We start from the raw sequence: 24,709 nt of genomic DNA, 5'->3' as shown, positions 1-24,709 counted from the left end.
ATTATTTTACCAGCAATATTTAAAAGAAATAGAATTTTATCCTGCCTTATCCCCCTTTATGGTAAATACTTATTCTTAAGACAGATAGACACCCTGTTACTTTCCATTAAAGATAGCTTTCGGACAACTTATCACTTCAGAATTTTGACACCATCCCACACATAAATTCGAGTGAGGTTGGATTTTACGGAGGTTCTGTAGCTTTGGCGGATTACTGTCCCTATATTCAGGTAAAATCAGAATAATACGTTAACAAAGATGACAACATCCATAGATTGAGGGATAGAAAAACAAATTTCGGTATATAATATCCAGCTGTGTTTATATTGGAAAGAAACCGAAAAGTTTGCGTTTTCTCCGATTTTTTACAGACAGACAACAAGGTTGGGGGTTTAGGGGCTTTAAGAACCCTCCTCAAACTTTGAAAACCCTCATTTTATTACCCTCCCTAACCTTTTACCCCCCCCCCCCCTCAAAAAAATCGTGGACGTTCCTATGACGAAGAAAAAAAAAATTAAATTGGCTAATGTAGCATGGTTGGGGTCTTTACAGTAATGGATAAAGAATACGTGGATATTGTGATAAAATGAAGTACAACGCCCCTTAAGACTATAGTTCATAGACTTGTAGAGTAGCTTCGCCATTAGAATGATTAATAAATCACTCTGTAAGTGCTGGAATATTATTATTATTTATTTAGTACAATTAAACAATTGAGTTATAAGAATAGATAAGAGTAGTAAAGACTAACCTATCTTTCTGGTCAGAGCTCCTATGTCCGATTGATATTGCTAACAATATCAATGACAAAACAGAACTGATTAAAGATAGGGCATCTAGCTATATGTATAGATGTAGACATTCATTCTTAAATAACTTTCTAGCTTTCTAAGCATGAACCGTCTACATGTCAAACATACCTATGATGCAACAACAAATAATCAACAACATTTAATAAAGATTAAAGGTGTGCATAGACTATCACAAAAATGTTTTTTTTTTCAGCTGTATAATTTAATGATACTACAAGCCTTACCCCGCCTCCACAATATACACGTATTCTAAATCCATTTATGATTAGATTATAATTGTATTTAACTTTTTAAGGTATTTAATAGACTATAAAAGTTTTAAAGATTTTTAATCAATATAATAGATTTGAAATCTGCATAAAATTTTAAGGATTTTTTATAAAATTCGTTTTTTATATAATTCTTTATTTAAAGGCGCAAATACGATTTAAGTTAATAAATTTTGACCAATAGGATAGCTGGATTGGAAACTACCTACGCTCTAATTGGTTGAATGATGTACGTCACTTAAACTTCTCCAATCAGAGTGCAGATAGTTTTCAATCCACCAATCACAGATCTCAAAATTATTTAACTTAATTTGTATTTGCGCCTTTAAATAAAGAATTATATAAAAAACTAATTTTATAAAAAATCCTTAAAATTTTATGCAGATTTCAAATCTATTATATTGATTAAAAATCTTTAAAACTTTTATAGTCTAGTATTTAACTTGACTTTAGTCATAAAAGATTTTTTTGTTTAAGGAATTTACTTGGCGAAGCAACAATGTTGTTATTAGAGGCAGTCATTGTATGTATTCTGAAAATCAACCAAGTAAGTCACTTTGTTTTTCACTTTTTAAGTCACTTTTTCAAAAACAATAATAATAATGCCGCGTGTATTTTAATACTTGTAAAATTGGAGTAAAACACTGTAAATAAATAACTGTATCTAACCATCGCAACAACCTTCTGCAACATTTCTATTGGGTCATTGAAAATCAACCAATGGTGTCGCTTATATTAACACAGCCAAGTAGCAGAAAATATTTTAGAAGCAGACGAAGAAGGTCTTTGAAAAAGAAAGGGAGGTAGTTGTCTGTATATACATCTATACTATAGATCTGTTTTGTAAACAACTAAAAATCGAAATAAGTACATTGTTACATGTTTTATAATATACTTTTAATCCTTCTAGCTTTGTTTTTCTAATATATCTTACGAGTAAAATTACGCTACATTATTTCTTTTGAAAACCCATTCCATAGCTGTTTTTTTTAGCCATAAAAGGTCGTCTGTATTTAAATCAATCAATTAAAATTTCGAGAACGTAGTTTCAAAAACCAATCTCAGTGTTAAGCTGCATTCTCAGCCACTTACTTCCACAACTTAAAATGCAGTCATTATTGCACTAAGTAACAGGATGTATGTTTATCTATGTGTACCAAATGATATCACTGACTGCTGGTCGACTGATATGATTCTCCCATACAGTGAAGTTTCTCATCTTGAAAATGTTTAGTATTTAGCAAAAATCACCCTTCCCCCCCCCCCCCCATCCAATTCTTTTTACATTTTTTTCAAATGAAGAAAAGGAAATTTAAAGAATCTCTTAATTACATAATTACATACCTTACCTTATATAAAACAAGCCTAAATAAAGGTTAAAAAACATGCAACTTTTTAATTATATATATTCTAGCGGCTTCGCTCCTAGCCTCTAGGGGCTTTGCCCCAAGAGATTTAATCAAATCAATTTTTCGTATTTTAGATTTAAAAGAAAAATTGAAAAAACAAATTTTTTGTGGGGGTGATATTTTTCATTTTTTTGGGATGTTGGGGGTGTCCCACCCCACAAGAAAATAGTTATAAACCTTCCCGGGACCTATGAGAAGCTACCCTGTAAAGGAGAACCCGATCGGTTCAGTGGTTAGCGAGATCCTTCGCTACAAACATACAGACAAACAAATAGACAAACAAACATCGTTCTACTTTGTATCATAGATAAAATTTTACTATGTCTGTTATTTAGATGAAGATAGAAACTTTGCACTGGAAGAGTATGGACGTGGCTCCAAATGTTTTGAACATGGTGAAAGTATGTGGGAGGAACGGTCATGTGGTCAGGTAAGTTAACTTAACCCTTAACGGTCGGAGGTTTTTTTTTTCTATCTCATTTTCTGTGTTTGAAAGATAAAGAGCCCAAACTGCGTGACTTTTTAAGTATGGGTATGACACATATCTGAGAGTTCGAATTTTTGAATATCTCCATCCTGGCGGGCACAGGATGCCAGCAAACCTGGCAGGGTCATCCAGGTAAAGAGCAAAAATATTTTTTTTTTGACTAAAACAAAGCATTTTATCATACCAAAATACTAAAATATCCTCTAGTAGTACATTCTTATATAAAATACAGGTGTTCAAGTCACTTTCAGGTTCCAGGTATGATCCTGCAGTTCCTGATCCTCCAGGTCTCCAGAAATCTTTAAAAGGCTCATGTGGCCGCAATTTTTGACTTAGAGACTTCAAATTTTAAACTTAAGCTTTTCTTACATATCTACATAACGTATTAAAATTTCATGAAGATCCGCCGCCGTTTTCCCGCTGACCGCCGACTGCGGCGGCTGGCAGCTACCAAGTACAGCTGCAGCCGCTGAAATTTATATTTTGATATTTCTAATGTAAAATTTACATTAAGATGAACATTTTCTGGAAAAAAGTTGTTCTTCTAGCTTCAAAAATAAGAGAATTACAGCCGTTTGAAATTTTTAAGTAAAAAAATACCTAAAAACAAAGGTTGTTAAATAAAAGGGTGAAGGAAGCGATAATTGACTTAGACTTATTAAAGGTCGGAAATTCATTATCAAACAGGGGACTTGCACAAAAAATTTAGCCCTCTAGCTATAATAGGAACTGAGATAATAGGGGGGGGGGCGTTGAACACCCCCCCCCCCTTCCCGACCGATTAAGGTGCGGCAAGGGGCCCGACTGTAAAGGGTTAAATGAGATAAAAACTTAGAAGCTCTTTAAAGTGCCTATAAAATTAAGGGGATAAATTTAAAAGCTATTGGCCGAAAAATCTCTAATCCCGTCCCATTAGAATAATGGACTATTCTAATAAACGTCATTCAGGATACATTGGTCAAAAGTTTTGAAATTTAACCCCCTTTTTTATAGGCACTATAATGACCTTCTAAAACTATATACATTACAAAATTTGACCAGGAGTAGCTAACACTTAAAGAAAAAAAAAATTATTAATTAGACTATAATTTTAATTTTTAGGTTCGTCAATGGCAACATTGGGGGTCAGGTTGTTACATGTATCATTGTGCAGAGGGAAGGTTACATATCCAGGTATAGATATTATTATTTATATTATTGGAGGTGTGGCTACTACATGTATCATTGTGCAGAGGAGAGGTTACATATCCAGGTATAGATATTATTATTTATATTATTGGGGGTGTGGCTACTACATGTATCATTGTGCAGAGGTTACATATCCAGGTATAGATATTATTATTTATATTATTGGGGGTGTGGCTACTACATGTATCATTGTGCAGAGGGAAGGTTACATATCCAGGTATAGATATTATTATTTATATTATTGGGGGTGTGGCTACTACATGTATCATTGTGCAGAGGGGAGGTTACATATCCAGGTATAGATATTATTATTTATATTATTGGGGGTGTGGCTACTACATGTATCATTGTGCAGAGGTTACATATCCAGGTATAGATATTATTATTTATATTATTGGGGGTGTGGCTACTACATGTATCATTGTGCAGAGGGAAGGTTACATATCCAGGTATAGATATTATTATTTATATTATTGGGGGTGTGGCTACTACATGTATCATTGTGCAGTGGGGAGGTTACATATCCAGGTATAGATATTATTATTTATATTATTGGGGGTGTGGCTACTACATGTATCATTGTGCAGAGGTTACATATCCAGGTATAGATATTATTATTTATATTATTGGGGGTGTGGTTACTACATGTATCATTGTGCAGAGGTTACATATCCAGGTATAGATATTATTATTTATATTATTGGGGGTGTGGCTACTACATGTATCATTGTGCAGAGGTTACATATCCAGGTATAGATATTATTATTTATATTATTGGGGGTGTGGCTACTACATGTATCATTGTGCAGAGGGGAGGGTACACATCCAGGTACAGTTATTATTATTTATATTATTGGGGGTGTGGCTACTACATGTATCATTGTGCAGAGGGGAGGTTACATATCCAGGTATAGATATTATTATTTATATTTATTATTGGGGGTGTGGCTACTTCATGTATCATTGTGCAGAGGAAAGGTTACATAGCCAGGTATAGATATTATTATTTATATTATTGGGGGTGTGGCTACTACATGTATCATTGTGCAGAGGGAAGGTTACATAGCCAGGTATAGATATTATTATTCAAAGTATAGTCAAGTATAGTCTTAAGACAATGTATTTAGAATATACGTGGATATTATGACATTGGGAAAATTATCTTCAATAATTTCAACATGAAACTCGTTCATTTGTAGTAAGGGGGTAAAAGGGGAACTTCCCTGAAAATTGTGGAACGATCTGTCCGTTTGTTAGATCTTTTGGGACAGACACATCACAATAATAACATATGTTATAACATTTAATGTAAATTTACGAATACCCACGAAAAATATTTGAATGAAAATAATATTTGTTTCATTTTCAGATTTTAAACCACACCTTCACCTGCTTCTATAGTCTACAAGAAATTAAGGTATTTAAAATTATTATTTTAAGAGTTTTTTCCATAAAGAGAATTTCGTAAAAAAAAACTTTACGTTGGTACCAATATAATTTACAGTCAAATGTCCAATGTCCTCTGCCTTCAATCTAATGAATACAAAAAAATCCAGAGATCTAAATAAATAGATGTACATCCCCATTGATGATACACAAAATTTAACCATTCTGCATGTAGATTACAATTTGTAGTTGAAGCGTTTGGCCACTCAACTTAATAAACCAACCAAATAGAATTCATAAAAGTCCTATAGTTTTTAAGCCAACGAATTAGAAAACGTTATAATAAAACTAACCATTCAAGAATGAAAGTTTATATAGTTTTTATGCTAACGAATGAGAAAATGTCCTCTACTTTCATGCTAATAAATACAAAAAAATCCAGAGATCTAAAGGGTTAGGACTAGGGTTGGGCCGGATATCCGGTGTGGCCGGATATCCGGCCATTTTCAATATCCGGCCGGATACCGGATATTGAAACTATCCGGCCGGATATCCGGCTCTATAATTTTTTATACTTTACACCAAAAATCTCTGCTTTTTAAAATTTTAAATGGCTATAATTTTCTTATTATTGAAGCTAGGAGAACACTTTTTCTGAATAAGTTCAACTTTATGTAAATTTATATAAGATTTCTGAAGAAATTTTTTTTTACTACTTTAATGTCTGGTAATTTGGCCGGTTATCCGGCCGGATATCCGGTAATTTGGCCGGATAACCGGATATTTGTCGGATATCCGGCGTTGGCCGGATATCCGGCCGGTTACCGGATATCCGGCTTTTGAAATCAGCCGGATATCCGGTATCCGGACAAAAAAGTATCCGGCCCAACCCTAGTCACTAACTTAGGACAATGGCTGATAAATTGATGTACATCCCCATTGATGATACGCAAAATTACTCATACCTGTAGGTTACAATTAGTGGTTGAAATGTTGGGACACTCAACATAAATAAAAAATCCTAAAGTTGTTAAGCCAACGAAATAGAAAACGTTATAATAAAACTTTGGGGACTGGTGTAATAAAAAACCCGTTGTTCTTCCCCCCCCCCCTCCCTGAAATAAATCACCTATTTTTTGTTTAGATAAACCTGATCTGGGACTCTTGGCTGCATACTGGCAGCATACTTTGTCCCCCTTGCCAGCAAATTTGTCAGCCACAGTTTGAACAGTATGGAGAAACTTGCAGGTTAGGACTTTTTTTTTACAACAGGCTAGGTTTTTCCACAGGGAATAGGATAATGATAGGAAAATGTGTCCTTAAATTTAGCAATCAAAATAAAGTTGATCATAGAAAGAAAGCGAAGTAGCGGATTTCGTCGTATTTTCACAGTAGCTTTTCCTTTCTTTCTAGCCCCTGCGGGGCAATCAGTAACATTTACCCAACCTAACCTATCAAAAGCTAGTGTGAAACTACGACGAAACCCCAAAATGCCCAAACAAAGAAAGCGCAAGGTCGACTTTCCAAGTTGTTTTTAAATGTTAGGGACTAAGAGTAAGCCACATGTAGATTTTATAAAATCGAAAGTTCGAGGTATGTTATAAGAACAAAAGACTTTTAAAATTCCATTAAACCTGGTTATTTGTTATTTTAATAAAGGGATAACAGTCTAGCTAATAAATATGAAGTATTATTGTATCTTTGACTTAAGAAAAGCGTTTGATATTATTTTTCCCCATCGCTTTATCTATATTAAAATTGTATTAGGACATTTTAAAAATTCCCCTTTCGCTTTTATATTTTGTGAAAATCTGCTGTTGGTAGCTTAAAAATAAATTAGATTTATTTAACGTTAATTGTCTTATTACATCCTATTCTATCTAATCATCCTAAGACTTAATTTTATAAATAACAAGGATGACAACATCCATAAAATCAAAGTACTGAAACGGTAGGACAAACGGACATTAACACTTGTATACTTTCAGAACTGAATAATCAGAATATAAATGTATAAGAATCGAAGCAAAATTGTAAGAAAATTTGTTGAAAAACTGCTTGATACAGGATAATGTTTATGGACATACTTACATTTTTAGGACTTGATTATAGAGTTGCTTCGCTTATAACATTATACTTTGTTGTCCCAGGAATCGATATACTAAAAATCAGATCGATCGGATGACTAGATCACATAAAAATTTATTGTTAAAAAAGCAAAAAAAATCGAGATGTTTAAAATGGACGTACGGACATTCTGGTAATTATTATAGAGTTGCTACGCTTTCTAACAACTAAAGGAATCACCATGCAAAGTTTGATATCGATAGGACAATTTTAACATGCCTAAATTAACGAAAAAAGCTATCCGTTACGGACGTACGGACGGACCGACCCTAATTATAGAAAAGCTTCGCTTTTAAAAAGTCTAAAACCATCCTGAGATCTATTAATAAATCGGTTCAGTAGTTATAGAATACTTAATCTACAGACAAAAAAACATACTACTTTAAATGATAAATCTTTTATTTCAGGCCTGACAGTACTGTACCAGCCGACCATATATACCCCGAGGATAAGTTGACATGCGGGGCTACAAGTATCAACATAACATACTCATTACTCCTAACTATTCTTGCCATCTTTGCGATACATTAGCAAATATACTAGTTTTATTTATATCACTAATGGGATAGTTTCATGAGGTATATTGTATATTGTTTTTATTTTAACCTAAATTCTCGTTCTTTATAGGAGAATGCCGCTATCTGCGCTTTGTTGAGTTCCCAATTTAAATCAAAATAACAACAATGAATTAAAATATTACTTGCAAGATTTAAAAGTAAAACAAAGCTTATAGGATTAAAAAGTAGATTATATTTTATTTTAGTTGGCAACTTAATGAAAGGCGCATTTAGCGGCATTCAACTATTTTATTAAGGTTTTGATTGATTGATTTAAAAGCAGACGATGTTTTTGTCTTAAAACCTCATTTCAGTAAAATCATCGTAATGATCACAATCATGAGATAATAGCCTCTCCAGAATGGCTTGAAACCCGATTAATATCCACTGGATAATAACCGGCTATGAGCCATACTGAAAACTCATTTATTGCATTAAATTACAGACAATTTTCCAGGAATATCAAAATATAAATCATAGGATTAATACCAATTTTGTTGGCCCGGGCCTTCGGGGATAACAAAACTTGTTATAATCTTAAAAATTTTCATTTTAATATCCGCAGAAGGCTGCTTATAATATGCAATATGTAACTATTAAACATTTAAAATACTCTTCATGGAACTATCCTTTCACTGAGTCATTCCATCAAACATTCTGCATATTTTACTAAACTTTAAGTTTATATAAAAAAAATAACAGCATTATGCATTCATTTTAACAAGTTTATTTTCCGTTAAGTGTTTAGATATTAGACTCGGTAGCCGAATTGATTTACATATTAAACAGAGGCGGATTCTTAAAAAAAAATAGGCTCACTTAATTAGGCAAAATTGTTTTTTTTTTAAATCCTCCAAAATCACATAAAAATCTTTTATGATTTTAATTAATTTTTGTAGATTTTGAAGGATTTTTTGCCTCACTTAGTTAAATACTTTTTTTTAAAAATCCACCTCAGTTCCGAATGTTAATTTAAGAGAAAAATGTTCAAAAGCGATTATTTTAGGCAAACACCGGCTGCTGAGCCTTGTAAAAATAAAATAAATCCGTCCCCTTGTAATAGAAAAATAAAATACAAAGTAAAGAATGTTTTAAAGAAGCTTTTTTTGGTTCCTATAAAAAATGACGTCATACTGGCCTTCCATTGGTCAATTAAAATGTATACTTGCTTGCAATTGGTAAATTAGATTGTGCATTATCCTATCATTGGCCATTTGTATTGTATGACTTTTTTATAGGCACTACAAAGAGCTTCGTTTTTTAATTTTCCAAATCTGCTCAAAAGATTTAAAAAATATTCCACAGAAAAAAAACATTCCACGGTTTTGAAAAAATGTTTTTTTTAGCATGCATTTAAAGATACATACAGTTGAAAAACCACGCTTGATCATTAAAAAGCTTAAAGACATTATTAACATTTTTATATATGAGCTTAACTTTACAAAAAAGTTATTTTTTTTCAGAAATAGTTTTGATATTTTAAAAGAAAACTAAGCAATAAAAATCTCTAACATCACATATCTAGCAGAAAGGGGGGGGGGGTCAGAAGTGTTAAGGTCTCGTAAATCAAGGTACAAAGGTCTACTTTATAGCTCTCTTAAGAGATAATCGCTCATCCCTCCCTTTATCAACATGCTATCTAAGTCCAATAGATTGAAAATTAGTCGCTATAATTATAACTTAACAATTGTAAATAAATGCTAAAAATATATAAAAATTCATACTGAAAGATGTGTATTAAAAAAGTTTTATATATTTTAAATTTTGTCGAACCCTTATGTATGTTATTAAAAAGTATAGTTTATGTATTTTTAAAACTCATTAATGTTGTGAAAATTATTATATTTTTTCTTAATTTAGAAAAAAAATTTAATCGAAATAGAACATTTTTTCCAGTGTTGCTTAGATAACGATTATGTATAGCATTGTATAACAGACAATTTTCCACGATTATCTAAATAAAAACATTATTGATACCAGTTTTGTTATTAAGGGTCAAACTTTTATTTTTATTTCAATATCCGCGGAAAGCTGTCTATAATACTATGCGATAAATAACTATTATAGTTTAATTAAAACACCTTTACCAATATAGTTTTGATTTTATAATCTAGTCAACTTTAATTACCATTATATTTTTAATGACAACTAGAGAAAAAATTATTTAAAAAACAAATTTTATTGTTTTTATCAATTAATAAAAATCTTTAAGAACCCACAAAGAGGGGCTAGGACAATGATCAACAATATTTTTATAATCCTACCAAATATAAAAAAAAACTTCCTTAAATTAATCGAAGGTAGTTTTTAAATGTTGATATTACAATAAAATACCCAAAAGTATAAAATTAACACCCATTGTCCTATCCCTTCTAAATTCCAGGTTTAAGCAAAAAAGTATTTTTAGCAGTATGGCAGTAACTAATTATCCTAATTATTATTTGCTTGCTTTAAACCATAAATGGCAATTTAACTAAACTTCAAGCAGAGGTGAATTCTTAAAAAAAACTTTTTGTCTCATTGCCTCACTAAAATAAATGAGGCACGCTAAAAAATTTTGTGAAAAATTCTCAAAAATCGCATAAAAAATCTACAAAAATTAAATGAAATAATAAAACGGTTATTGATATAAGATTTTGTTTATTTTTTGTAGATTTTTAATGCGTTTTTGGAGGATTTTTCACAAACATATTTAGCGAGCCTCACAAATTTTAGTGAGGCAGTGATTTAAAAAGTTTTTTTTTAAGAAACCACCTCAGGTTATACTATGTTTTTATTATATATTCGAAACTTTCCAAAATTGATCCTGCTTTTATTATTCTAATTTAACGTGAATATGTACCAATTTTATTCTAATTGTGATATTTATTAAACCAATGTAACCATTTTTTTGTGTTTGTAAAAACCAATTGAAATCTCAAATTTAAAAAAAATCAATGAAAATCGACCATCGATTTTTATATTTTTTGTTAGCTGAAATCACAAAAAAAGGCTATACCTAATATTTTTAGAAATACCTAACCTTTTTGTGTTTTTATTCTCATTTTTTCTATATATGTATTGTAACATGATGTATTATACTATATTGTATTTTTTAGTCTCAATTATGTATTCCCTCTGTTTTAGTGAAGAAAAAAAAAACATAAAATAAAGTGCCATTCCAAGAATGATCTGGTTTATTTTTTCATCATTTGATTATTTGGATCTACTGCAGTTCACGGTAAAATATTGCTGGTAAGCAATATTGCCAAAAATCTATGAATTTTAAAGGCTGCTAGCTGCCAAACGGCTGAACGTTTAGATCCTACACACTGTTTTAAGCGGCATAAGAAGAGGCCTACAAATAATCTGGAATAGCCATAAATCAATAATGCATAATTATCTCGCAGTGCAGAGAAATGCGCGAAAAAGACCTATTTTACGCGTTTTTTCTTCAGTGAAGCTTTCCCTGTGCATAATTGGATCTTGGCCATTTCAGATTATTTGTAGGCCTTCTTATCCCGCTTAAAATGGTGTGCGGGTATGATCTGTACATTCAGCCGTTTGTAAGCTAGCAGCCTTTTAAATTCATAGATTTTTGGAAATATTGCTTACCAGCAATATTTTACCGTGAACTGCAGTAGATCCGATTATTTATAGAGCAGCTGCGCTATTACCTAGGTTCTAAAGGGCTAAGACAATTGCCGATAAATTGATGTACATCTCCAATGTTACTAAAACCCCCAAAATTACCCCCCTTTAGAAGATTATAATTAGTGGTTGAAACCGTTAGACTCAACTTAATGAATCAACCAATCAAAATTTAATAAGTCCCAAAGTTTTTAATCTAACGAATAATAAAACATTATTATAAAACTTTGGGGACTAGTGCAATAAACAGCTAAGTTTTTTATATGTTCAATCATATTACAATTATTTGGCCATAACTCTTTCAAAAAAAAGTCATATGTCTTTGAAAACTGAGAATGGTGAAAATGAATTTTTTCGTTAGGCAGTTTTTGGTTTGAGATATCCGAGAAAACTTTTGAGACATGAAAACTGCATTGGATAGCTTTCCAGAAAATCACTAGCGGTTCTTTCCCCACATAAGCGGATAAAGCAGCGGTGTGGAGCCGTTTGATTTTGTTGCAGCTAAGGCTCTGCGGAACAGCTTCTAAAAATAACAGCTCCAACTCCTACATAAAATTAACTAAAACAATATTTTTTCTATTTTTGACTTTTGAAGGTTTTATAAGTTCAATTTTTGAGAAAAGTTTTATCAAGGTATAAAAATCTTTTTTTTCTCCATATATTTATTTGCTACCCTCGTTGCCGCTCTGAAAATAACAGATCCTGCAAAATATGGCGGCTCCACAACGCTGGGATAAAGGAAGTAAAAAGGTTGAACGTTTTCTTTCAAGCCTCCGTATATCAGCCCTGGATGGTAAGAAAAATCCGAAGGTGCCGTTATTGCCAAGGCTAACTTCCATTTGAAGTTGCTGGAGGCTTTAAAATGCTCGTAAATTTGATCTATCCCAATTTTAGCCATTTCTTGACTTGTTATTTTTTTATGCAGAGCAGGTTTCATGAAAGTAAGAGTGCCACAAGTATTAGTGCAGCTGGAGGCTGTCGGCCAAACCGTTTTACCTCTATCAACCGCCAAAGGTGTCAAAAATTGGCAAAAATAAAACATTACCATATTTTCAAGATATGAGTGAGCTTTAAAATTTATGAATTATTGTGAGATTTTCCTGGAAATACATAAAATATGACGACATTCACAGAAACCCTTCATAATACAAGAAAAAGAATAAAATAGCAGAGAGAGAGAGAGAGAGAGAGAGAGAGAGAGGGGAAAATAGACTGCTTATTACACTAGTCCTCAAGTTTTATGATGAAGTTTTCTTATTTTTTGTCTTAACAATTTACTGACTTTTACTGAATTTTGATTGGTTGGTTTATTAATCTTTATGAATCATGTAAAAAGTTTTTCTATAATAGATATCCATATATTAGGAAGCTCTTTTAGTGCCTATATAAAAATGACGTCATACAATACAAATGACCAATGACAGGCCAATACACAGACTATATTACCAATTGCAGTCCAGTATACATTTAAATTGATCATTTTGATAGGCACTATTATAACCTTATTTTATATCAGCAGTATGCGAGATTTTTCGGTACATACACAAATTCACGAATCCATTTTCCAGTATGGCTTTGAAACCAATAAATATCCTGAGGATTAAAACCGGTTCTTAGCTATACTGAAAATTCATGTTTAGCATCGTTTTAAAGACAAATTTCCACGAATATTAAAACGAAAATAATAAAAAGTAATACATTTGGCCCCTTGGGGGTTACAAAACTGGTTTTAATCTTGTAATTGTTCATTTAAATATCCGCGGAAAACTGTCTATAATACGTTGAAATAACTATTAAAAACAAAACTTGAAATAAAGAAAATAAACAGAATATGTAAAGCTTTATTATCAAATGTTATATAATATAAAATACAATATCTCATAAATTGAAATAAAACACTTTTTACACATAGTAAAAAATATATTTTGATTATATACATGATTTCAATATTTCATAAAAAAACTCACATTTTTGGCCTTTGTAAACAATAATTATTTACAGACTGCAATTATATTCTTAAAAATATTTAAGAACTCTTTTTAGTAGGTTAATAAATGAGTATATAATAATCAACTTTCAAAGTTAGCTATCATTTCAAAATATTTTGATTTTAAAATTTTCTTATATTATTTATAAAATTGCATAGTTTAATACTTATATGTAAGAAAATAATGGTAAAGTATGTTTGCATTTTACACATTTTAAAATTTAATAATTTGAGAATTTATATTTTGGAAGGAAGGGAACAATGTGTATTACACAAGTCCCCAAAGTTTTCTTATTCGTTGGCTTTGCAACTTTTGGGACTTTTATTGTATTTTGATTGGTTGATTGTCCAAACGTTTCAAACAATAATTGTAATCTACAGAAGGGGTAATTTTGTGTATCATCATTGGGTATATACATAAATTTATTTGCCATTGTCTTATCCCTTTAGATCCCTGAAAATATCATCTCAATGGAAATTCGACACAATAAAAAAGGGATTTGAATAATAAATTATATTTTTAGTTTGAAAATCGTAAAAAGATATCAACAATAAATGCATAGTGATATATCATTTTCTTTCGATAAATACTAACGGTTACGCCCCTAGAGGCCTCTAGGGGCACTTGAGGAGGGGAGAGTCGAATTTGATAACCCAATTTATTATTTTAGATTTTTTGAAGTAAAAGTAAAAAAAAATTGGGGGGAGGGGAAATTTTTTTCTAGGGGCAATTTCTCTTGGGAGGGTGGTGGTACCCTCCCTTAAAATAGTTATAAACCTTCCCGGGACCTATGAGAAGCTATCCTGTTAAGCGGTTAGCGAGATCATTCGGTAATAACGAACAGACAGACAGACATACAAACAAACATCCTGTTACTTTATTATAAGGATGATAAGAGGAATCACATAATATTAGGTATACATATCTTCTTAGATTGATTATAATACTTTTATAGTTGGAAATACTTACTTGGAGTTACATGTTTTTTTCAGTATTGCCGTTGAAACCAATTAATATCCGCTGGATAAGAACCTGTTCTCAACCTTACTGAAAAATCATGTTTAGCATCGTATTACAGACAAATTTTAATATCCGCGGAAAGCTGTCTATAATACGATGCGATAAATAACTATTAACTATAACTTTTAGTTATTGTTACTATATATTACACATGATCTATATTATAAAGAATAAGTAGCACAGCTACTTCATAATTGGATAAACTTTTAATCATTTGGCTCAATAGTATTTGAATATCCACGAATTTCCCAATGGTAGTTGAGTATCCACACACTTTTCCCTATGGTAGTTGAATATCCACAATGTTTTTCTATTGTTTTTTTTTCAAATCTTCTCTATATCTCTTTTCAATGGATATTAACTATTTTTATCTGATAGTATCTATTTCGGCGCTAGCCCCATCTGGGGGCTGTCGGCTGAATTTGGCTCGGATTGACCCAACCTAAATAAAATTAAAGTGATTAAAAGTTTTTTTTACAAATTTTCTTAGCGGGACAAAGCCATGTGACGTAAAAATAATAAGTGAGTAACCATCTCTTTTTTTGGTTTTTTTTACCACTTCTCCTCTCATCTACCTCATTTTTATGACGTCACATGGCTAAATTTTGAGATGGATAATCACTCATTTTTGTGACGTCACATGTCTTTTTTTGAGAGACTTTCTCCATGTACTAAATGTATGTAAGTAAAATCACGAAATCTTTTGACATAAAATATGTACATGTCTTTCTTTTGTAGTATGACTGATAGACCGACGGACCAAGTGTGTTCGGGATGCTCATTCATAAGGAGAATATACACAAAAAATTAAGCCGTCTATATTGAACAGCAGCCGAGAAGTTCACGTTTTTCCCTGTCGTTTTTTTTCAGCCATTCAGATTCTTCGAATTATAGAGTAGCTTCGCTTCTAAAAAAAAACATTATTAAGGTAATCATAAGTATTTAGATGCCTATATAGTGCCTTAGCAAAATGGGGATAGATGGCACTGATTTTGGCCTACCTATTCTTCTATTGACGTCAGGAAATGCTCTGTACTCCATCTCTTTTATAGGGGGTTTCTTTTCCCCTTCTCTTTTCCTCAACTATGACGTCAATAGAATAAGTAGGTCAAAAGCTGTGACTTCTATCCCTATTTTTCTAGGGCACCGAACACAGCTACGATTTGTAAACTTCAAATTATAGAGTAGTTCCGCTACTAAAAAAAATATTATTAAGGTAATCTTCATGATTTAAAACAAAACTTACCCTGCCGGGCCTGAAAACATCACCCTCGTTGATTGTACCCAGCCTAAAGGAATGGGATCGAACAACTCCCTGAAAAAAAGTATTTTTAATTATAGGCAGAAAGGGGGGTGTCGAGAGGTGTCAACACCCCCTAAAATAAGTAAAACTTTACAGCTCCAGAATCTCCCTTTTCCATGAAGAATGAAGTCCGATGATATACATGATTTTAAAGTAGCGGGACAAAGTATCTCAAAAATCAGCCATGTGACGTCATATAAATTATAAAGATGAATGGAGAAGTGGAAAAGAAAAAAAACGCCTAAAAGAGATGGATAATTATTCAATTTTATGACGTCGCAACATTTTAAATCTTGTTAAATAAGTTACAAATACAATTTAATAACAATTACAGGGGGGGAGGGGGGAGCTCTTTCAATGAAAACAAATTTTTTTTTCAGTTTGATTAGAAGCAAGGTTTATGCTGTTGTGGGGTTACCATTATAGAGTAAAAACAAGGGCTGCTGTTCAGCCAATTATTTCCAATTGAAGTTGCTGAAAATTTAATATTTTGTTGGAGTAAAGTTGGAGTAAAACTTGAAACTTGTCCTTAGGGTTACTGAAAAGGGAAGTGGGTACGAAGGGGGAAAAAAAGTATATATTAACACAGCCTAGTAGCAGAAAATAATTTAGAAGCAGACAAAAAGGGTCATTGAAAAAGGAACGGAGAAAGTTGTCTGTATATACAACATTTATACTATAGATCTGTGGGGTTACCTATTGAACAGACGAATTTACCATATATGTAGGAAAGTTTCTATATGGATTTTGGACAAAAATATGCCATTTATCCCGGTCATACGCCGTCATGCGTCATGTTGGAAGGGTGACGCAAATGTCAGATCTTAGATTTCGAGATTTGAGAAAAATTTATCTTTATATTATAGCGAATTAAATAATCTTGCAAGCATCGCTTTTATCTTCGAACATGACGCATGAAGGCGTATGACCGGGAGAAATGGCATTATTTTGTCCACTATCTCTATTTGAAAAGAAAGATAAATTGAAGTTCAATAATGCAATACAATTTCAAATTCTATTTTGCACAATTTTAAATGTTTTTACATTCCGTAATAGAAAAGTAAATTTTAGCAATTTATAAAGGACAAAAGAATTAAATATAAAAAATCTAAGTATTTTTACTCTTAAAATGCACTTTATAGTGCCTATTAAAAAAGGAAAAATTTAAAAGCTTTGAACGAGAAATCCCGAAGATTTTTTTTATCTCTTTATGGACGTTTTTATCCCTGTTAATCTAAAAATACATTTTTTGAAAACTTTTTTGAAACCAATTTGAGCATAAGAAAAATGCGCTAAAACCTATTTTAGCTGTTGACACCTAAGTTTTGAATTTTTGATTTAACTGTACTTTTAAAATAAAAACTGAAATTTTTTTGGTTGTTCTATCAATGGTCTTAAAAAGCAAAAAAAAGATAAGCCATTAATCATTAAATTCTGGGTAAATCGCTTTCAAAAAAGTTAATAAAAAAACACACTGTAAAGGCTGACCTGAATACTTTTTATATCTTCGTCTTCATCACTTTCTGATTCACTCGTGATCACCCAGGGCCTGCAGAAAATTATAGATGAAATGTTTGGGAAGTTTATCTTTTACTAGGGGCCATTTCTCTTTGAATATGATCGTTGTTTACAAGACTTTTATAAATGAGCATTTCTAATAACTATTTTTTTATTTTTTTTTTTTATTTATCTATAGGTACTAAATACACTTTATAGTGATAATTTCTAAAAAAAACAAGGAATACAACATTCTTGGGTATAAAAGCACATAAATCAATTCTTAGCTTTATAGGTCAGACAAACGGAGGAACTGTTTTATAGGTGTTTCTTTCTCCCTTCCCTTTCTCTTTCCCTCTACTATGACGTCAATAGAATAGGTAGGTCAAAAGCAGTGGCATCTATTTCCATTTTCCTTGGGCACTAAACACGACTTAAAATTCAGATGTCTGACCGACAATTTTTCCATCAAAGAAATATTATCTCCTCTAGAGCATTACCGACAGACCGACGGCAAAAAAAGTTAATGCCTTGTTAAAAAGAACCCAATCAAATACAATGTTGTACTATAAAAAGTCTCCCTATATGCTTGTTAGTAAGAGGAATCTTTAAAGAAATTTCAGCCGTACATTTGTATTGACAGCCGTAAAAATAACGTTTTCTCCATAACCGTAATAACGATCATTCAGATAAATAAAGTAAGTTAGTTAAAGAGTAGCTTTGTTAATATAAATAATACGTAATTAAACATAAAAAGAACAATTTTTTTATCATAGCTGTAGTTCTATGTACGTTATGTATAATTCTGTAAAAAACAAGGATGACAACATCCATAAAAGCGAAGCACTTTTTTAGGACTTGATGAAAGTAAAGCTTCGCTTAAAAAGGTGTACTATATTGTCCTAGGAAGAAGTATTCCAAAAATCAGAGCTGGATCTTTAAATCATTTTAGTTGTGAGTCAGATCGGGGTGAGCCAACTTTCCACCAATGAGAGCACAGCATTTTATGAAATGCCACGCTGTGATTGGCTGAAATTCGGCTCATCCCGATCTGGCTCACCACTAAAATGATTTAAAGATCCAGCTCAGATGAATAGGATAATTATATGACAAACAATCAGCATGTCTAAAATGGACTTTCTGGTATCGATAATAGATTTGCTATGCTTTCTAAATTCTACCTAACTGTTATAGGAATCCAGCATGTCTAAATTAATGAAAAGAGCTAACCGTTATGGACGTACGGACCCTAATTATAGAAAAGCGTCTCTTTTAAAAATTGCATTGAACAATTTCATGGAAGGGGAAACAAACTTTCAAGAGTTAAATACACGAATTCATAACTGTGTTTTAGGAGTGATGAAACTTTCAAGAGTTAGATACACGAATACATAACTGTGTTTTAGGAGTGGTAATGTGCTAGCATCTTTCAAGAGTTTGATACACGTATTCATACTGTGTTTTGGGAGTGATAATGTGCTAGCATCGTTCAAGAGTTAGATACGCGTATTTATAACTGTGTTTTAGGAGTGATAAAACTTTTCAGAGTTAGATACACGAATTCATATTGTGTTTTGTGAGTGGTAATGTGCTAGCATGTTTCAAGAGTTTGATACACGAATTCATAACTTTGTTTTAGGAGTGGTAATGTGCTAGCATGTTTCAAGAGTTTGATACACGAATTCATAACTGTGTTTTGGGAGTGGTAATGTGCTAGCATCCTTCAAGAGTTAGATACACGAATTCATAACTGTGTTTTAGGAGTGATAATGTGCTAGCATCTTTCAATAGTTTGATACACGAAATAATACTGTGTTTTGGGAGTGAGTGGTAATGTGCTAGCATCTTTCTAAAGTTAGATACACGAATTCATAACTGTGTTTTAGGAGTGATACTAAACTATCTAGAGTTAGATACACGAATTCATAACTGTGTTTTGGTAGTGGTAATGTGCTATCATCTTTCAAGAGTTAGATACACGAATTATTAACTGTGTTTTATGAGTGATAAAACTTTTCTGAGTTAGATACTCGAATTCATACTGTGTTTTGGGAGTGGTAATGTGCTAGCATGTTTCAAGAGTTAGATACACGAATTCATACTGTGTTTTTGGGAGTGCTAATTTATTTTTGAAAAAATAAATTGAAATATAAATGTCAACCCATATAAGATATAATGCACTGGGAGGATTTTATCTAATCTTTCACATTTAATATTTTTTTAAACGAAGCTTTCTAAAATTATGGTCTTTGTGCCCGTCCGTTCTTAACGGTTAGCTCTTTCCCAAAATTTAGGCATATTAGAATTGTCCTATTGAATCAAAACTTTGGATATTGATTTCTGTATCAATTAAGTACGATTTAGAAAGTAAAGAAACTTTACATTCATTATCATAGTACAACAAGGTACAATATTTTAAGCAAAGCAACAAGTTTATATACAATTTTGGAAAATTAATATTTTGCTTATTTGATTTCAGCACTTCTAAGGATATTGTCATCCTAGTTTCCTAAGGAAGCATAAAAAACTTTCCAAATATTAGCACACTTAATACTCAGTAATCTATTCATGTATCTGGTTGTTCAAACTTTTCAGAAAATTTTTCATTTCCAGGAAAAGAAATTAAATGAACAGTACAATTTTGATCAAATTTCTATTCAAAAAAAATATTGGCAATTTGTTGTAAATAATTAAAAATAACATTTTTCAATAAAGATTTAAAATTAAGCTACTCTGCATGTTGTATATATGTCAGTCTGTCCTTCATGACTACAACAAAATATTGGTTTTATTGTTTGCCTCATCTTTAGCCTTCCCTTTTCTGGATTATCTCGCCTCCCCCTTTCCTTATTAGACCCTTCCCTATTACTATCCTTGTCTATGTTTATCCTTCCCTTCCCCCCTATCCTACTATTATCGTCAAGGGTGGGGGATTACGGATTTTGAAGTAAAAAATGTGACACCCCAAATGTGTGTAAATAGTTGTTGAAAGTTATGCATAAGGATAAAACACAGAGAGTTTTAAAAGCGAAGCTTTTCCATAATTAGGGTCGGTCCGTCCGTACGTCCGAGACGGATTGCTTTTTCACTAATTTAAACATGTTAGAATTGTCCTATCGATTTCAAACTTTTCATGGTAATTATTGTAGTAGTTAGGTACGATTTAGAAAGCGTAGCAACTCTATAATCATTACCAGAATGTCCGTACGTCCATTTTAAACATGTTAATTTTTAACGTTTTTTAACAAGAAATGTTATGTGATATAATTATCCGATTGTTCTGATTTTTAGTATACAAATTCCTAGGACAACAAAGTACAATATGAAAAGCAAAGCAACTCTATAATCAAGTCCTAAAACGTAAGTATGTCCATAAACATTATCCTGTATCAAGAAGTTTTTCAACAAATTTACTCACAATTTTGTTTTGACTCTTATTCATTTATATTCTGAATATTCAGTTCTGACACTATACAAGTGTTAATAATCGGTTTGTATTACAGTTTCAGAGCTTTTATGGATGTTTTCATCCTTGTTAATCTATTCTTTTTCTCTTCTTTTATCTTGAATTTAAACATTATATGAGGTTTTCTTCAAATAAAATTTTTATTTTAATAATTGTTTCTTTTCTTTTTTTTCAATGAAATAGAATTAATTTGTTTTAGTTTTCTTTTCTATCTTTTATAAATGCATTTGCTCTCAGGAAGGGAGGGGAAATTGGGCTGTTAATAATAGTCCCCAAAGTTTTATAATAGAGTTTTTTTTTTATTTGTTGACTTAAAAACTTTGGGGACTTTTATTGAAATTTAATTGGTTAGATCATCAAGTTAAGTGTACAAACATTTCAGCCAATAATTGAGGTAATTTTGTGTATCATCACTGGGGATGTACATTAATTTAACGGTCATTGTCTTATCCCTTTAGATCCCTGGTAGATTGTACTTTTGGTAAAAAATGTACTTTCCTCCATCCTCCCCCCTCCCCCCGAATACCAGTACAAAACTTCCCAACAGCAGTAAAATGTTCCCTGAAAGGAACTTCTACTATATCAGGCCTGTTGGGGTAATGTCCAGGGATCTGAAGGGATAAGACAAGGGCCGAACATCCCCAATGATGATACATATAATTACACCTTCTGTTGAAAGACTGCCCAATACCAAAAATTTGAAGCCTCCAAATTGAAAGATTTTTAACTTCTTAAAATGTCTAAAACTTTTTTGGTACTGAAGCTAGATTTGTGTCTATTTGTGACAGTCTTCCAGCAGTTAAAGCGCTGTATTTCCTGCAGGCTTTATTTTAATATTTCTGCAGCTGTGTTCAGTGCCCTAGGAAAATGGGGATAGATGTCCCCGCTTTTTAGCCTACCTATTTTATTGACGTCATAGTAGAGAGAAGAAGAATGGGAAGGAGGAAAAAAAACCTTGGAAAAGAGATGGTGTATAGGATATTTCCTGACGTCAATAGAATAGTTAGGCCAAAAGCCGAGCCATTCTTCCCCAATTTGATTGGGAACTATAGACAGCTACAAGATTTATTGACAATACCTGGCTGTAAATATTCCACCCCTGTTTCTTGTTGTGGCATAAGATCCCTCTCTGAGGAAGGTGAGTCCACGTGACCTCAACTCATGGCCCAGTATTGCAGCCTAGACAACATCTCATATTAATGGATATAGAATATACATGGATGTATTGACATGGATATAGGATATACGTGGATATATTGACAAGGATATAGGATATACGTGGATGTATTGACATGGATAAAGGATATACGTGGATATATTGTCATGGATATAGGATATACGTGGGTATATTGACATGAGACAATTTTCGCCAATGAAGCTTGCTAATTTATTGGTCAGTTTGTTCACCAAGTAGGAGGGGAGTGAATGGGGAACAGGGGGTGGATGGTTGGTAACGTTATTTTAGCCAGCTGCGAGCATCACTTTATAAGAGCACATGCAAATCTGGTGCAATATCCAAGTTATAATATATCGATTCTCATATACAAGGAACCAGGATTCTGGCAAACAATTTAAGTCCTTCAACCACTTCTAATATATACCCACTTCCCTTTCATTTCATATCAAAAGTAGTTTTCTTACATTTTCAGGCTTTGATTTTAGAAATGCTTTGCTTCTAAGATTGTACCTTGTTGTCTTAGAAATCATTATTCTAGAAATCAAGTAAATAGGATAAATATATATTACAAAAAGTTGTCAAAAAACGGACTTTTAGGAAACGATTATGGATTTTCTATGCTTCCTAAATCGTACCTAACTGTTAAAGGGATCATCATGCAAAGTTTGAAATCGATATAACCATTATAACATGTTTGAATAAACTAAAATTGCTAAACGTTACGGACGGTTGGACGTACATACCTACCATGATTAGAGAAAAGCATCTATTTCAAAAATATTTTTTACAAAGTGATAGAAGTCAACGAGAGAGGGGACAATGGAATGTATATTACACTAGTCCCTAGGTCCAATAATATCGTTTTCTTACTGGTTTGCTTAAATAATTTTTAGAATTCTACTAAATGGTTGGTTGGTTTATTAAGATAAGTGTCCAAACGTTTCAACCACTAATTTTAATCTACAGAATTGGTAATTTTGTGTATCATCATTGGGGATGTACATCAACTTATTGGCCATTGTCTTATCCATTCAGATCTCTGGATAAAGTACGGATGGACATGCGCTACTTACCAGGGATCTAAAGGGATAAGACAATATCCAATATATTGATATACAATATACTTCCCCTATGATGAAACACAAAATTACCCCTTCTGTACATTAAAATTAGTGGTTGAAACGTTTGGACACTCAGCATAATGAATCAATCAAACAAAATTCACTAAAGTCTGCAAAGTTGTAATTATAAAATTTTGGGGACTAGTGTAATAAACAGCCTATGGTCCCCCCTCTCTCTCTCTCTCTGCAATAATTGGAATGCAGTTATCAAATTGAGCGATCTAATGTTGAAAGAGAAGAAATCTTAAAACTTAATTTATTACAACAAAAGTAAGATTATTGTACTTAGGGATTCGGACATATGTTCCAGGGATCTAAAGGGATAAGACAATGGTCCATAAATTGATGTACATCCTCAATGGCGATTCACAAAATTATCCCTTTAATTACAATAATCGGTTGAAACATTAGGACACTCAACTTAAGAACCAAGCAATCAAAATTCAATATGAAGCCCCCAAAGTTGTTAAGGCAATGCATAAGAAATCGATATCATAAAACTTTGGGGACTAATGTAATAAACAGTCCATTGTCCCCTATCTCTCTCTCTCTCTCTCTCTCTCTCTCTCTCTCTGACAAGTAACACTCTAAAAAAATGAAATAATTCAAATTGCCTAAAATTTGATAATCAGTCCCCATCCTACTTGTACTTATACTTCCTCACTTTTATTTAATCAAGTAATATCAACCTTTTTTTATTATCAGAGAAGCTTTCTATACTTCCAGGGAGGGAGGGGACATTGGGCTGTTTATTGCACTAGTTGTCAACTAACTTTGGGGACTTTTATTGAATTTTGGTTGGTTGTCTCATTGAGTTGAGTGTCCATACGTTTCAACCACTAGTTGTACTAAATCTACAGAAGAGGTAATTTTGTGTATCATAATTAGGGAAGTACATAAATTTATCGTTAATTGTCCCTGCTTATTTTTGATCTTTCATATATACTTTCTTTTAATCAAGTAATATCAACCTTTTTTTATCATCAGCAAAGCTACTCTATAATTCGCTTTGTTCGAATTATAGAAATGTCTGCTATTTCATCTGGGAGGGAGGGGACATTGGGATGTTTATTGCACTAGTCCCCAAAGTTTTTTAATAGCAATTTTTTTATTTGTTGACAACTTTGGGGACTTTCATTGAATTTTGATTGGTTGGTTTGAGTGTCCAAACGTTTCGATCTATAATTGTAATCTAAAGAAAGGTTAATTTTTTGTATCGTCATTGGGGATGTACATCAATTAACCGGCCATTGTCTTATTCCTTTAGATCCC

General features: G+C 32.2%; 2 protein-coding genes across 2 annotated transcripts in view; one reads left to right on the top strand and one right to left on the bottom strand.

The window, feature by feature from the left end:
• Invadolysin (leishmanolysin-like peptidase, invadolysin) overlaps positions 1-9,106 on the top strand; it is a 110,987-nt gene extending 101,881 nt beyond the window's left edge. The window contains exons 16-22 of the mRNA XM_080174840.1: positions 141-230; positions 1,559-1,628; positions 2,826-2,920; positions 4,079-4,150; positions 5,535-5,582; positions 6,696-6,799; positions 8,086-9,106. Coding sequence (XP_080030966.1) covers positions 141-230; positions 1,559-1,628; positions 2,826-2,920; positions 4,079-4,150; positions 5,535-5,582; positions 6,696-6,799; positions 8,086-8,209 — 603 coding nt within the window. The 3' untranslated portion in view covers positions 8,210-9,106. The remainder of the gene's footprint in view (positions 1-140; positions 231-1,558; positions 1,629-2,825; positions 2,921-4,078; positions 4,151-5,534; positions 5,583-6,695; positions 6,800-8,085) is intronic.
• Positions 9,107-14,367: 5,261 nt separating this feature from the next.
• The window catches only part of LOC145330229 (uncharacterized), a 158,196-nt gene continuing 147,854 nt past the window's right edge, over positions 14,368-24,709 (bottom strand). Inside the window, exons 25-28 of the mRNA XM_080174839.1 lie at positions 22,218-22,318; positions 17,665-17,725; positions 16,120-16,188; positions 14,368-15,315 (exon numbers count right to left, since the gene is read on the bottom strand). Coding sequence (XP_080030965.1) covers positions 15,241-15,315; positions 16,120-16,188; positions 17,665-17,725; positions 22,218-22,318 — 306 coding nt within the window. The 3' untranslated portion in view covers positions 14,368-15,240. The remainder of the gene's footprint in view (positions 15,316-16,119; positions 16,189-17,664; positions 17,726-22,217; positions 22,319-24,709) is intronic.

The sequence above is a fragment of the Acartia tonsa genome, chromosome 10 (genome assembly GCF_053477335.1).
Source record: "Acartia tonsa isolate MP-2025a chromosome 10, ASM5347733v1, whole genome shotgun sequence".
Lineage (NCBI taxonomy): Eukaryota > Metazoa > Arthropoda > Copepoda > Calanoida > Acartiidae > Acartia > Acartia tonsa.
The sequence above is the reverse complement of the archived record's forward strand: the minus strand, read 5'-3'. Positions and strand labels throughout refer to the sequence as shown.